The 17,266-nt window shown below is 26.3% G+C and overlaps 1 protein-coding gene across 2 annotated transcripts in view; it reads left to right on the forward strand.

Moving 5' to 3' along the window:
• Nucleotides 1-17,266, forward strand: part of LOC129618646 (hybrid signal transduction histidine kinase G) — a 103,655-nt gene that overhangs the window by 66,993 nt on the left and 19,396 nt on the right. For both annotated transcript variants that reach the window (XM_055533525.1, XM_055533526.1), the window contains 2 exons: nt 4,370-4,808; nt 6,003-6,265. In XM_055533525.1, coding sequence (XP_055389500.1) covers nt 4,523-4,808; nt 6,003-6,265 — 549 coding nt within the window. In that variant the 5' untranslated portion in view covers nt 4,370-4,522. The remainder of the gene's footprint in view (nt 1-4,369; nt 4,809-6,002; nt 6,266-17,266) is intronic.

Here is a 17,266-nt window from a genome sequence, read left to right on the forward strand (position 1 = left end):
TTTTTCTTTTTTCCTTTTTTTATTTTACTGTTTTTAATATCTTTTAAAAAGGGTTTTCCTATAAAATTTTTATTGTTTTATTAAATTTTTTCATATACCTAAAAGTTGACTTTATTGTTTGGCTTTCTTACCTTTTATAGTTACTCTATATAGAGTTACGTTATTACTTTGTTGTGTATGTGAAAACTGTTATAATAACATAGTAACATGATTTTACCTATACACACATAAAATTTTAATTGAGTATTAAATTTGTAAAATTAATTGTAGTTCAGACAATCATCTATTGAGAATCTACTTAAATAACTTTTAAAGTGTAGGTGTATATAAATGAATATTTTTTTACATGTATAATGCATTTGCCCTGTTAAGTAAAACATTTATGGAAATTTTTTTTTTCCCGATTTTGAAAATGAGAATATTTTTTTTTTATGTTTTGTAGTAGGAGTACTAAATGTTGTTTATAATGTTTAATTGTAGTCGAAAATATAGGAGTCATTAAAATGAACTTGATGATATGCTTTTATTTAGAGCAGCATAGTCTCTATAACCAATGTTATAAAAGACCCCAGGCAATGAATATTATTTTATTCAAATAAGAAAATGTTACACTTCATAATTTTAGATTTCGAATACGACATTTATATTCACTTGGACTTCATTAGCGATTTATAGTTAAATCCAAAAGGAAATTGTTCTTATGCATATTATCTTCCAAAGAAAACATTTCAATATCTGTTCAATTTGAGTGTCCAAAATAAATTTGGAATTTATGATGTTAAAATTTTATTATCATATTTTAAGCAATTACGACTGGATAGCTTATGTAATTTATATCAGTTTATTTGAAATTTCAAAACTGGCTAATTGGATAAGAATTTAAAATATACTATTAAACAAAAAACCAACGAAATTTTTAATCACTTTTACGTAAAATTGTTTAAATTTTTTACACCCCAAACGGTGTTATATTAACTTATTTATTTGGAATGGTTCATTTATATAAGAAATCAACAACTTTCAAAATATGTATGTATTATATAAATTCTATATGAGATTGAATAACTTGTTGTAATTCTCTGATACCTGATCTAACCTCTGATAAAAATAGATTTGCAGAAAAATCTTAAAATCACTGTACGTATTAGGTTAATTTCTGTAAAGAAAAGTGTTTTATGACAGTGATTTATGAATAGTGTTAAAACTCACTATATTGTAAGCAAATATAATATACTTAATGAATACGACCCTGTTATTATTTCAGTATATTAGTTTGCTGACGTTCGTACGGACAAATATTAAAGTTGCTTTTATTGATTACTTTTTAAAATAATTTTTTTCGATGCAACTCTAATATTCATGTCAAAATGAATGTATTAAGAAAAAAAATCGGTTTATTTCAGTTTCTACTTTAGAAACTATAACAAATGATTAAAATTAATAAAATGAAAAGAGTACATTTTTTCACTGAAATGCCACAATTTATGTGATCAGCCTATACAAATTTTTTTATTACAAAAATAGTACATTAAATTTCAAACTACTAAAAGTTTTAACCAATCGGGAACATAACTATATAATGTCATAGAATTATTTTATTTTTAATTTTTGCAAAAAAAAATTTTATTATTGTTTTGTAAGTGAAATGAACAAAAGATTTACCTTTTTATCAAGTGCCAAAAACAACAATCTTTAAGTTTTGTATAATATTCAAGGCTCAAGAAAGGTAAAGGTGAATATCAATATATTTATATTCGTGTATATAAGAGAGAAGAAAATCTATTGTCAAAATGGTATATATGAGCACCTATATTATATAAAGTGCCTATAGGAAATGCCTATATAGTATTAAGAAAGTGTGTTGAACTCAAATAAACTCATTTTATACGAAAACAGCAAATATTTACCAGAAAACAAAAAAAAAATATTTAAAGGATAGAAAAGTACAATAGAACAACGCCTAGTAAAAGTTGAATTATATTGTATAGATAGTTATAAAGAATTGAGTATAAAGAGTAAGTGAAGGAGAAAAGATGAAAAAGTTTTTAAAGTTACATCATGTGCAAAAATGAAAAATTAATGAATATCCTGTTTAATTTTTCCTTTTTTTTCCCCTTCTCAGTTTTGTCATCATTTTCATTTTTTTTCCATCTTGAAGTTCAGTTGTTAAAGTTGAATTAGGTTATAGGTATTCATTCATTTGTACTATGATTTTTGTTTTTATTTTTTTAAGATTTTTAAGAATTTTGACATCGACAAACAATGTACATACACCTATACAACATACATAAACCTATACATTTCATTTATTAAAATATTATTTTTTTTGAAAAGTTATTTTTTTGCTCTGATAAATTACAAAAACTATAAAGTTTTTTTTTTCCATAATTTTCTTTTCTTTTTGTATGTATGTGCCACGATCCAATAATTTTTTAAAAACATATTTATTTTTTGGGAAACTTTAGAAATATGAAAGAGTTTGCCGTCATTTTATTTCTTTTTTTTTTTTAGATTTTTAATAATTTTTCAAAATTTTTTATATTAATATGCCAGCGATTTTGATATATAAGAAAAATTGAAAAGTTTTTTAAAAAATTAATATTGGGTTTTAATTTTTTTTTTTTTTTTAAATTTTCACCTGGTTTTTAAATCGGAATATAAGTATTTGTGGCAATATTGTAAAAATTCATTTTATAACTATTTTCTCTCCTGACTATACAAAAATTTCGAAACTGATAAATAAAATCTGCAGTCAATGTTGAAATAATATTGAAAGTTTTAGGGTTTTAAATATTACAATATTGTTAGTAATCGTCTGATAGAAAAGTATTTTGCTTCTTATAGTTATTACAATTATATAATGAAGTATTCATAAATAAATATTTCTTGCCTCACAATCGCTATCCTTGAAAGTTTCAATGAATATTAATACGCAATTTAGAATTTAAAAAAAAAGTATGTATAAATTTATGAAGAATTAGTAATCAGACGATTTTCTTATACACCAAACAGCAATTGTCATGAAAATTAAAATTCTGAATCCAAGCATAGAAGAGTCGGAGAGAAAGAAAGTTATATTTGAACAGCTCCTTAATAATAAACTTTTCACCATCATGAATTCTCGTCGATTTTCTTACACCTTGTATTGTATTTTAGCTATAAACGAGAAAAAATAGAGTTGACCTTGTCAACTCTGTGATACCCGTACGAATTTGTTATCCCATGTGCAAATAAATATGCCATAACTGACTATTACCACATTAATTAATGCAAAATTTCAGTACTGTGTTCTTCAAAATACTGTGTGTGCCAAACTAATATTGTGGTTGTATGGCAGCTACCAGAAAGAGCCAAGAAATTTTAACGAATTTTATCAAGCACATCGGCCCTACTAATATAATCACTTGTGTGAAATTTCAATTTTGTTTCAAAATTTCAAAATTTGGTGAAGTTAGCTCAATTAGTTTTTGAGTTATCACTGGGCCGGACGAACGGGCAGACAAACAGACGGACGGACAGACGGACAGACAGACAAATAAAGCTAAATCAACTAAGAATTCGACGCTGACCAAAAACATACACTTGAGTCTATATCTAAGATCGTTATTTCTTAACGTTACAAACGGTAAGTTAAATTTAGTATACCCTTCGAACATAAATATAAAATAAGTATACGCTAATCATATAATATCATTAAAATTCCTATATCGTAAATAATTTCATACAAAATAATTTCCAACATCTTTAGGAATGGTGATGTTCGAGTTTTGTCAAATTCTTTTTCCTAAACCAATTGGAAAACAGTACCAAACTTCTACATTCAAAATTGAAGACTGAAATTTCATACTCAAATAGAACTTTATTAAATTATTTTTTCTATACATAAAAAAATTTTTATTACCTTCCCCTCCTCTACAAGTTGTAACATTCAAAATCCTAATAATGCCATATTTAGTATATTTATTGTAACGGAATTACAAATACATTTTTTTAAATTCTACAAAAGAAGAAAAAACGAAACTGGTTCCCCCTATCGCCCAGTTAGATGCTAAAAACTAAATTATCGTGTTGGATTTAACTATATTCAGTAAACGTTAAGGCGTTAAAAAAATGGTTGTCTCATTTTTTCTCATCCTAAATGTATGCAACAGTTTATATTTTTGTATATGAATGAAAGTAATTTAAATAGCTTAGTAAAGTGTTTCCAATATTTTCACTTGATCATACAACTTAATTTTTTGAATAAGTACAATATGTACTAGATTTTACAACATTATGCTATGCCACTACATCACACATAATACTAAATTTTTGAATTTAAAAGCATTATGAACTCACTAAATAAATATTATTTTCCGATTTTTTACAGGAGTCATCATAGATTTCTAAATAAAAAAATTTCTCGAATTTACAAAAACTAATTCAATTGATACCAGGTATAAGAATTCAAAAAATATAAAAAACAAAAACAAACAAAAGAAAAACCAAAAAATCAATATAGAAAATTCGACATGAAATCGGTATGATAAATAGAAAAATTTATTTGATGATGCTGGACCATACAAGATCACAACAGCTCTGGTTACGAGCATCAATATGGATAATAATTGTCTTATATCCAATTGAAACGAATATGGAAAATGTTTTTGTACAAACACTATCAAAAGAAAAATCAAAATTTAATGGTGATTTACATCATGGATCATCATCGTCATCATCGTCATCATCATTTCATGAAAATAATGTTGTTGTTGAATGTCCAACATTTGCACAAAATTCTGTATGTCCTTGTTATAAATTTGAGGAAGGTAAGTTGATAAAGCAAATATTTTCTTTTTTACTTTTCTTATTTTAAAATTTTAGTGACCATCAAAAAAAAAAAATTTAATTTTTTACAAAATTACACCACAATGTTACGTAAAGGTGCTAAGAATAGTAAACTGTTCTTGAAAAGACTCACAAAATCGTAAAATTTTTATTCAAATACTTCCAACAGTTTTTGTGCATAGAACACCGACTTAAATCTAAAGCTTAAGCGAAGTTAATTGTAAATATTGCAATGTCTTAAACTTGCCTATGATGGTTCTGATATTTAAAAATGTTGTGCTAAATAAAACAGAGGTCCTCTTACAAATAGAGAAGATTTGCGTGTCAGTTCACAAAATCACTTTTTATCCTATTTTCGGTATGATAATGACAAACACTCAGGTATCTTACGACAATAGTTTTTAAATAAATGAAAAAGGTTTGACGTACTTAATCCCAATGGGTCGAACTGATTTAGTTTTCTACAAAATTTATACTTTAGAGCAATTTTTAATTTATTTTCTATTGACATGTGAGTTTAAATAAACATGTGAGAATTTTGTTTGATCTAACGAAAATTTATTAAAGTTGGATGTGTACTAGACCGTTGGATTTTGATTGATGAAAAAAATTAAAGGGTATCGAATCCTCATCGAACAAAATCCGCGAACAACGCTTAATTAGTAAACACTGAGCTTTGATTTCGGTATTCAAAAAATTTCTTTCAACCCAATTTTTTGAATTTACAAGACCATTACTTTTTAGTGAACCGCTGAAGCGCTTTCATATCTCTAATCATTATTAATATTCCGAAATAAGCTTGTGGTTATAAAATTTTAAGCATAAATATTTGGAAATAAACGCAGATAGATTAGGCCCCAACATGTGTTTACTAAAATATCAAGAATTCGTTCAACATGAAAACAAATTTTTATTAAATTTAAAGTTATGCGAAAGCTTTTTATGCCTTGTCCAATTCTTATAATTCGATTTAATATAAATAAATTTTTTTCTACCATCATTCATCAAATACACTTAACAATTTGACTAAAAAAATTTTTTTTTCTGTTATTTTTCCTTTCTACATTTGTGGTCATTTATAAAATTACATTGGTTTTTAATTTTCTTTGTAACGCACATTTAACTTCAATCTCAAAAAAAAATTTTTATTTTATTATTTTATTTTATTATTACAGGACTTTTTCTTGAATGTCCCGGAACAACAGCTATGTCATTACGTTCAACATTACAGATGATAACGTCACCAATACAATCATTATCTATATATGATTTTGATCGTTCAGTCACGTCCCTGTCACAAGATGTCTTCCAGCCAGGTGTGAACATAAAACATTTACAATTTTCTCATTCACATTTAGAAACGTTGAAAGATAACAGCCTGAAAAATATACGTGCTTCCCTTGAAACTTTAAGTATTGTAAATGGAAAATTGACACAGGTAAATAATATTAATAATAAAAAAACCAAAAAGTGAAAAAAGAAAATTTAAAAAGAAAAACAGAAAAAAAAAACCTTAATTTTTTTTTCTTCTCTCCTACTGTTTAACTTTCTATTTATGACGTTGTAACTATTTACTCAATTTTATATCGTAATAGTATAATATTGTTTAAGTATATGTAAGTAGACATGTAACTATATACATATATGCTTATCAGCTTATGTACTAACATATGAATAATAAATATTTTAGCATGATAAACACTAAAAATCTGTGATTGAAGATGAGAAATATAGAATATAAGAGTACAATACATAGATATATACGAAGATTCATCAGACTGTTGTAACTGTCATGTACTCTTATATAAATGAATAACTTGAAAAATGTTAAATTTCATTTAATAATAAGGTTACCATACCCTTATTAATACCGAATTTTTGTTCAATATCGGTAAATTAAAATTGGAAAAATGTGAATTTAAAATGTCAATTTTTTTTTGAAAAATTTAGTTTTATTGTCTTAAAAAATGACGACAGAAAACCTCATGATTAATCGAATAGTTTCGTATTTTTTCATTAAATTTTATCTGATCTTTTGAATACACATCAGATTTTAATCAGATTCAGATTAAATTTAATATGACAGGGGCAAATAATAGGGGTTAAAAATTATTTCAAAGTAATTTACTTTATATTTTGAATGTTTGAGAAATCATATAATATTGAAGAAGTTAGCAAATGAAGGACGAAATTTAATAAAACCGAAGAAATGCAAGTAAGAGGTTATAAAGTAAATTATAAACCATTAATTATAACGAATATTCAATTAAAATATTTTTTATAGTTCATACCATTGCAAGTAAATTGAAGTTGAATTACAATTAAAGACTCACTTTGAGAAAATTAAGCGAGAAGATAGCACAATGAAAAATATATGCCTTAGTGTATGACTCAGGCTTTGCTTTTAATAGGGAAATCTCGATTTCACATATCTTAATCATTATCTTGCCTACTTGCACCAATAATTATACCCGTACGAACGTATGTTCGAAGGGTATACTAAATTTGCCTTACCGTTTGTAACGCTAAGAAATAACGGTGTTAGATATAGACTCAAGTGTATGTTTTTGATCAGCGTCAAATTCTGAGTTGATTTTTAGCTTTGTCTGTCCGTCCGTCCGTCCGTCCGTCCGATAACTCAAAAACTAATTTAGCTAAGTTCACCAAATTTTCACAAATGATTTATTGTAGTAAGTGCCAGAACCCTATTTAAATTGGACATGATCGGGGTACCGGTTCAGGTAGCTGCCATACAACTTCAAAATTTATTTGGCTATATCTCAGAAACTATAAAAGTTATGGTATTGAAATTTCACACAAACGAATATATTAGTAGGGCCAATGTGTCACATAAAAGTCGTTGAAATTACTTGGCTCCTTTTGGTACCTGCCATACAACTTCAAAAGTTATTTGGCTATATCTCAGAAACTATAAAAGCTGTGATATTGAAATGTCACACAAACGAATATATTAGTAGGGCCAATGTGTCACATAAAAGTCGTTGAAATTACTTGGCTCCTTCTGGTACCTGCCACACAACTTCAAAAGTTATTTGGCTATATCTCAGAAACTATAAAAGCTGTGATATTGAGATTTCACACAAGTGAATATATTAGTAGGGCCGATGTGCTTGATAAAATTCGCTAAAATTTCTTGGCTCTTTCTGGTAGGTGCCATACAACATCAATAGTAGTTTGGCACAACCAGTGTTTTGAATAACACATAGTACTGAAATTTTGCATAAATTAATATGGTAATACGGCAACTTAAAGTCATAGTCTGCCCCATAGTTAGTTATGGCACATTAGTTATTCGCACATAGGATAACAAATTCGTACGGGTATCACAGAGTTGACAAGGTCAACTCTATTTTTTTTCTCGTTTTTTTTATATCTTTTTTATAACGTGTTGGAATTTTTACTGATTTTTATGTTATCAGTTAAATTACACATATATTTTCGAATAAATGTTTACGTTTCGTTAAAAGAATGTAAAAAATTCTCTATGTAATTTTCTTTCTACATGTATGTATACTTATAAAAGAGTAAGAGTACTAAAAATACTTAAATTCATTTCAACAAAATGAAAATGTCGGCAGTTTTATTGTACATTATGTGCATATATACAGAATATGGTGCCAGATATAGTTTGAAAAGTCATCTGTAAAATTTGTATAATGTAATAAGGAAGACATTGAGAGTAAAAGTGCGAAAGTTAGTGTTGAGCTCTTCTTAAATTTATCTAGAATTTCATTTTTATACAATAATCTCATAAAATAACATTTATGGAGGGGTACTGTTACACATACTCGTAAGTATAGGAATATACTTATGTAATTCATTCTCTATTTTACTCTATCATAACTCTATATCATAAGATCGTACGTACGTCATTATGTGTATAAAGCGAATAAACAAAAATTACTCAAAGCGATTTAAGAAAATGATTTCTTTTTTTTTTCATGTGTGGTTGACTTTTCTCCGGTCTTATTCTTTTTTTGGATATAGAAATGACATTTTGTTTTTCTTAATATTTTTTAGGTGCAAAAAAAAATTTACTTTTTCTCAATCAGCCTTAAAAGAAATCTTTATTTAAAATGATTCGAATGTAAATATGTATATACGTATAAATGTGCACACATTCCATCATATCATTAGGTATTTTTGTATTTTACGTGACAGTAGCATTATTTTTTTTTTTTGCTTAACTCAAAATATTTGTTATATAGTGATTGAAAGCGGAAGGAAATAAATCGTATTTAGATAACTTTATTTTCGAGAATATGTCGAAAAAAAAAACAAAGAACAAAATTAAAATAGAAAAGGAAAATATTTTTTTATGCATGTGCCGGAAAATAAAAATCATTTTACATATTTTACATTTTATTCGATTTGATTATAATCGAAATATGTTTATATATGCATGTTTGTATGTGTTTAAGTAGTATAATAACAAAATATTATAACCGGGGTAACATAAATTTGTAATGAAAATATTTTGTAATTTAATATAAAAATTTTAAAGGATTAAAATATAAAAGCTTTATCATGTAATATTTTACAGCCAAATCACTTTAAAGTTGTAGAACATATAAAATTTATTAAGTATATACTTAAAATTTATATGCACGTAAAATTTTGAAGGAACTGTATATAGCTTTAGGTTATACTTTTATTAAATTAAATTAGAAAATAATTTGCACTTTCCGAAATTAGTTTAAAAGCAAAAAAATTTATTTGACATGATTTCAGTTAAATATAACCATATAATGTTCAGTCATTCAAACTAAAATTATGAATGATCTCAATGAAAATAAGGAAAATTCAATCAAAACCATTGTTACTCTACTATTTTTGTAGTTTACTTTAAGTAAATATTTTTCCTCATTTTCGTCATTGGGGAATGTGAACGAAATGACTATCCATACAACCATACTACAATCTCGACTCACGAATTCGAAATTCTGTATTCTGCATAAGACAATTAAGGCAAGAGAGAATGATATTTTATTCTTCCAGAAAAGAATCGAAATGCACCGGTTAGTTAGTACCGGTTCCTGGAAGATATTATACTTAAAGTGAATTTTTATTTTTGTCCAATATGACCATTCTTTTTTTTCTTATTGCATTTTATAATTACTTCAATTAAGGTCTTAATGCATATATAGTATCCTGCTAAAAATGTGCTTTTTATGTAATCACACAAAATTTTGGGTATATCAAATCGAGTTTTCGACAGAAACGCACTTTTGCATTGACACTATTAGTTTTTAATATGAAAGTTTACTAAAACCAACTTGAGTAAAGTATTAAGAAAGCTAGCAGAAAATATAACGCAGTGTATAGCTTGTAACTTACAAAAATATGTTTTAAAATTCTAAAAATTTTGCAAATGCCCAATCAATAGACTTTCATACTAAAAATTAATTTTTCTCAATCCATTGACAAGACTCCAATCTCAGTAGGTATTCATGATTGAAGTTGTATATTACGATATATAATTTTATGAGAATTCTACATTTTATTGAAAGCAAAAATTTAAATAAAAAACTTTTAAACCAAAATTACCTACAATATTTTAAAGATCCAAACTGAGATATTTATACTTTAACATGAATTTCAATTAAATTTAAATTATTATTTAAATAAAATTATTTGCCAACTACTGATTCTTACTTCAAAATTATCTTCATAAAATATGCAAATTATATATAATTTGTATTAAAGTCAAGCTATAATTTTTCGTTATAATATTTATAATAATAAATTTTCAGAATATTTAATAAAAATTTTGGAGTCCTTGAGCGCAAAATAATGTCATTTACTATACTGTTAATAAAAGGCAAAAAAGAAAGAAAAATATTTCTTTTAAATTCATAAGAAATGAATCCATTATAGAATTTCATTTTTTATAACAACTTAGTAGTAAAAGGCAATAGAAGTTTGTACTTTAGTCCTTTAATATTTTACTGGAATATATAAAAATTCTGTATATACTTATGTCATATATACCTACTTGTGATAAAAATTATGAGCTTGAACTGAATATAAAATTAATTTTACTTATTTCTTCCTGCATGTCATTATTTTTCTTTATTAGCAATGCCTTTACCATCTACATATTAGTCGTGTTTCTTAACACACATACACTTGAACACATATTATTATTGTATGCACATTAAACCACTATTTTGCCTTGAAAACTTGCTTATATTTTTTTTTTCTTAGAAAAAACAAAAAAAAATAAAAAACCAAAAAAGTATTCTACTTAGACGTGATGAAAAATTAAATGCAATAAGAAAACTTGAAAAAGTTCATGATCAACACATACCCTTTAAGAAAAGAAAAGAAATAAAATAAAAAAGAGCATAAAGAAACTTACTAGGAAAGCTAATCTGAATGCTGATATCAGTGGGTTGGAAAATGAGTTTTTTTTTTCTTTTATTATTTCTTGTTTGGTTTTATTAAAGCGAGGAAGTGAAGTAAAAAATAATGGTGTACATGCAATAACAAATGAAATATTATTGAAAATTATAAGAGTTACATAACACAATGTTAAAAACTAGAAATTTCTAATTTTCTAATATGGTTTTCATGTGGAGGGGTAATTTTTAAATGTTAAAGAATATTTCAATAAAATTTTATATACTCGTAATATAGAAGCTAGTGAAAATTAAATGAATTTAAATAAATTAACAATTTAATTTGATTAACGTTAGGTGCTTTAAAAAGTTATCGTATATGAGAAGGAACATGTTGTAGTTTTTAGTACCTTCTTAGCCACACACATGCATACAATTAAATCATAGAGGCAATAACGTCAATAATTTCAGTTTGAATTAAATTGAACGTGTGTAATTATGTATCAGAAGCAGTACCTATTATATGAATAAGTAAGAAATATTTATTAGAAATAATTAAAAAAAAAAGTATTTGAATTTGCCTTAGAGTTTAAGTTCTTTAAACATTAACATGAAAACCAATTAAATTGCACTATATCGGTCGGTTAGATAGGCCACCTCAAATGAATGGTACGCTCAGTGATGGTCTGAAGATTGCGAATGATAGCAAAACAACACATTTGTGCTAATTGCGGTGTGGCGGACCTGCTGCATCTGCAACGTCAAATATGTAGTTAAATATGTAATCTCATACTCTGTTCAGATATTAATTTTGACTTGAAAAGTATTATTGCAAAAACTCAAATATTATCACTTTTAGTAAATTGAAAATATCACCAATTTCTAATGACTTTAAATTCATATGGTACATGCTGACCTCTAGTGAATTGAGTATCATATTCGAACACGCACTCAAATATTCCATGTGATCCTTTTTGTTCTTTAAATATTTATTTTATATACCTACATGTCTATACATAAGCACAATATTATTTCGTTTTGGTATTTGTTCTCATTGAAATTTTCTAGAAAATTTGGCGTATCCTCAAATTTAATTAACACTAAAAAAAAGGGGTTTCAAAAATTTCTAAACAATATTATAAATTTTTTTGCCCAATTTATAAATTGAGGTAAAGTAAAACTCTTGTAAATTTGAGAATCATTTTGAAAACATCACAAACTTTTGATTTGTTTCGTACAAGGAAGTTTTTCAAAATTTTAGAGATTTTATTTTATCGCTTTTTCATAAAATTTATCTAGGTTCATTGTATTATGAAATATAGACCATAAAGGCGTTTTTTCTTAAATCAATTATATTGAAAAAACAAACCATTAGCAGTTTCCGGATTTAGTGTTTGTTTGTTAGTAACATGATAATTAATAATTATACCGAATTCTCTAATAAATATTGTTGATATTCAGACGTTTTTTGAACTTAAATCAATTTTTGTAAAGTTCTGTATTCACGCATATCTACATTATGTTAAAATATGTTAACATTTGCACCCAAAATAAATTTTGGACTTCAGCTGACAATATTTAAATTCTTTAAAGATTTAAGAACAAAATAATATCATTCTTTGTTACAATTTAGAGTTCCAATAATTTTATTGAAATTTTTTGCACTATATATTAAGAATTTAATATTTCATCTTGTAAATGTAATTTTACTAAAGATTTTAAACAAAATTAGATCAATTCCATCATTATAGATACCATTTTCAGGAAACGAAACTGTCCTCCAAAGGTCGCCTTTTTTACCGTAAATATTCATTTTCTTTTCGACAAAATTTTTTCCAAATTTTCCAAATTTCCAGTAATTTATGCATGTAAAAACTTTAATATATTTGCATTTTAAGAATTTAGCAAACACATTTTTCCACACATTAGTATGAACATATATGTACATGTATATGTAAATTTTGTCCTTGTAGATATATTGTACATTCATGTGTTCCATGCCATCACATGGCAACACAAGAGAAAAAAATAAAGAGATTATTATCATTTTTAAATTGTGGTATATTTAAGCATAATTTGTTTTAAGTTAAGCAACCGCTATTGGACTTTAGTACAATCCAATGCATCTAACTTTATTAGAGAGTCACAAAAATAAAACTTATACATAAAACCAAAGTATGTAACCACTAGCAGTGAAAAATTATAATATTAAAAGTAAAAAAAGGACGAAAAAATTGAATTTTTTTTGTGAAAATATTTTTCTTAGCGTATACTATAAGCGAACTGACACATAGCAAAGAAAAAAAAAAAAAAAGAGAGAAAATTTTCCCAAAACCAATATATAAAATTCCTGATTCCTGCTACCAGAAAAAAAAGGAAAGTACTTGGAAAACATTAAAAAATTTTTGAATTTTTCATTTTTCTTTTGCCGTTCTCTATCTCATTCTATTCTCCTAAATTATTCATGTACATAATTCTCCAAAACATTTTATCCAATTTGTACTTTTACATTTATCATATTTTGTAACTGCATGACATATATAGGTACAAGTGATATTACGTAATCTTCAATCAAACTTAAAATAGCTCTATAAAATCAAAAGAAGTATATTATTCGATCAGCAATTTATACGACACTAATAAGGGATGTCGGGCCAAATTTTTTAAAAGCTACGACTTTATGGAATTAATTTTTTGCTTTCAATAAAAAATTAAGACTATATCAAGAAAACTTAAAAATCACTGCAGTAATAATCACTAGAACAATCAAAGGCCTTAATACACGCTAATTAATTCACAGTTTACAAATACTAAAATCAAAAAATAAACTGAATGTTGATTAGTTATCGTTAAATTTAAAATTCAGCTAAATATTTCGATATACATTACTAACAAAGTTAAACATAAATATTGCAGCAACTTTTTGAAATGATATTCAACGCAAGGTGATGAACCTTATACATGTATTTTAGATATTGAAATATAAATACGTTTTGTGTGACCTATTTTTGCATATTCTAATTGATTTTTAACACTCAGTCGAAATATGCTCTAAATGACTCCTTATGAAATGAAATTAGTTGAAAACTATAAGTTATCAAAAAATATACATACATATTATAAGTACGTTGTGTATTGCCCACAAATTTCCTATTTTATTTGTTATACTATTTTTAAATGTGATTTTCCTATTTACCCACGCAATTAAAAAAAAACAAATACCCCTTAGCATCAACCGAAACTAATGGCAATAGATACTCTTATAATTTCCATCATATACTCGCGAAACTTGACAACGTAATTTATTTAACAAAAATATTCGTTGTATAGAAAATATTTCCATCATATTATATATACTATAGGACATTGCATCGCGTTTTATATTATAAATTTATTTGTAAATGAACATTCATCAAAAAAAAACCTCACTTAAGTGTAGGTACATCATAAATAAATGTATTCCAAATATATTATGTAATAGCCGATAGTAAAGAGTTTAATATCATTTCCATTACAGTTTCCACGTACACAGCTTAAATAATATTATTATACTTTTTTATAATATACATACATACATACATACTTTGTACTAAACATCTACATAATTTTCATATTTAAAAAATTTGTATTCTTTTTTACAAATTTTTGAGCATTGACTAGCAGGCAATCCAATGAATTTTTTCTGTCGAACAAAATTTTTCTTACTTTTAAGTATGTTAATTTTTTGACTTTCAAAGTACGAGTACGTACCATGTATTCTAAAATTAATTAGACAACTACGAATAGAGAGCAAATATGTATGTCAAATTACAGTTGATTGACCTACACGAAAGTTGTACCTAATAAGGGGTACAAATAATAGGCTCATATAGAAATGTTAACAGTTACGTATTGTTTGTGCAATATGCAATACTCAATTGAAAATGTGGTATGAAATGCTACAAAAAAAAAATTTATTTTTTACAATTTCAAATTACCTTTGAATATACTTTTTATTCAAAAAAAAAAAACCCTCACGAACAGGTTCTATTGATTTGCGATTTTAAGGTACGAAAGCCAAAAATCGAATTTTAATTTCAGAAAAATTAATTATTATTGCATGATGCAAATCATAAATGCCGAATTTGAACTAAGTTCCTTCCGCGTTAAGACAAAAAGTATTATAAAATTTTGCTCTAATGAAATCACAATGTCACCGAAGCTTCACATAACATGAATGCTACTAACCTATTAACCTATTACCTTCTCATAATACACAATATTATTGACAAATTGATATACATAGAAACTATTAATTTGGATTGCCCAAAAATTCTAAAATCTACTTCAAATATTTCTTCCTCTTTAATTTTCATTTTTTTTTTGTTTTGTTTTGTTGAATACTTTATTTTTGGTCTTCTTTACCAAAAAGAACACAAAATAACATCTGAAATTCAAAAATTTATTCACATTTTATTCAAAGTGATTCGCTTTACGCCTTTTTCCCTTAGGACATACCAAAATATAGTCAAAATATACACACTTGTATAATATATACACACACTTATATATATACACACACTTGTAAATATACAAAAGTATGTTACATAGTAATTCAGAAAACCTAAACTAAACATATGCAAAGTGAGTTTCACGAAAAATGCCCATTAGGAACAAATGTTGTATTCTCTATGTTGTATGAGGTCCTTTAGGTCTTCTATACTGATATAAATTTTCTATACTGATGATTCCTAAAAATAAGACGAAAATAAAAATGCAAAAAAAAAAATCTGATGTGGTCAGCACATAACCGACCGCATTGTGTATTGTCTAGTCAAATGAAAGTGTTACAGAATATTATAAAAATGTCTGTTAAATACTTCTTTCCAATTTTTAGGACAATAGTAAGCTTATAGTTAACATACTTAGAAAAATGTAAATTTGGCTCTTAGTAGAGTTTCGCTTTGTGCTACCCGAATTTCCTGAAATGCTCGCCAGTTAGTTTCGGTAACAACCAGAACTCAAATATCAAATTTCAAGAAATTCCATCAATTTGTTCTGTGGATATGGTGAAAAATGTAAAATCGGCCCGCAAATCAGTTCTCGAGCCCTGATCTTTCCAAAAAAGTTTTATGTTCATTGCTTTAATATGAGGAATTCATATATTAAATTTCAATGAAATCGGTTGATTATTTCTCTTTATATACACAAAAGTGTATGTTGGGCCCGTAGTAAACGTCTAGTTGCCGATGCATGATTTCTTCCAAAACATACGAATTTTTGCGGACGGTCGAGCTGAGCTTATATATAAAATTTCAAGTAAATCGGTTGAATATTTTCTTCAAAATGTTCAAAAATGTAAAACAGGCCCGCTAAAAAGTGCAGTTCCCGAGGTCTGATATATACCAAAAGTTGATCGATCCGTGCCATGGTGGAAACAAACTTACATATAAAATTTCATCAAAATCGGTTCAGCCGAACTTGAGATACACGCGTGCACACACAGACCGACAGACCGACAGACCGACAGACCGACAGGTTGCTAAAAATAGTTTATTTACACTTCCCTACTATGGAGAAGTACGTTCCCACCGAAAACTCGATATGCAAAATTTGTTGCCATCACATAACCTACCTATTGTTTACACAATACGGTCGGTAAAAAGAACAACCAGATTTGGTGCGAATCACAAAATAAAGAAAAAATAACAAAAGTATAATAAAAAATTTTCCCGGTTATTCGAATTTTTATTTAGCCTTTTTTTTCTCTCCCTTTTTTTCTGCTCTTTCTACCACCACAATCATAATATCAAAATAAATGAAAAGAAAAATTATTTATTAGACTTTTAAAATAAATTCTGTGAGAATTTTTTTTTGAACTGACGGAAAAAAGGATGGTATAAGATACTTAAAAAGGGTGAAAGGAATGAAATTTTGTAATATAAAGGAGTTGAAAAAAAGTTTGAAACTAAGGCATTGGGTTTCTTAAAAGCACATTTTTTGTTTGAAGCATGCTCCAATTATTTTCAAGCATATTTTTAAATTTATGATTTCCAAACATTTTCGGAAACTCAATTTCTATATTTGAAAAGTTAATA

The sequence above is a fragment of the Condylostylus longicornis genome, unplaced genomic scaffold (genome assembly GCF_029603195.1).
Source record: "Condylostylus longicornis isolate FDR11 unplaced genomic scaffold, ASM2960319v2 ptg000010l, whole genome shotgun sequence".
Lineage (NCBI taxonomy): Eukaryota > Metazoa > Arthropoda > Insecta > Diptera > Dolichopodidae > Condylostylus > Condylostylus longicornis.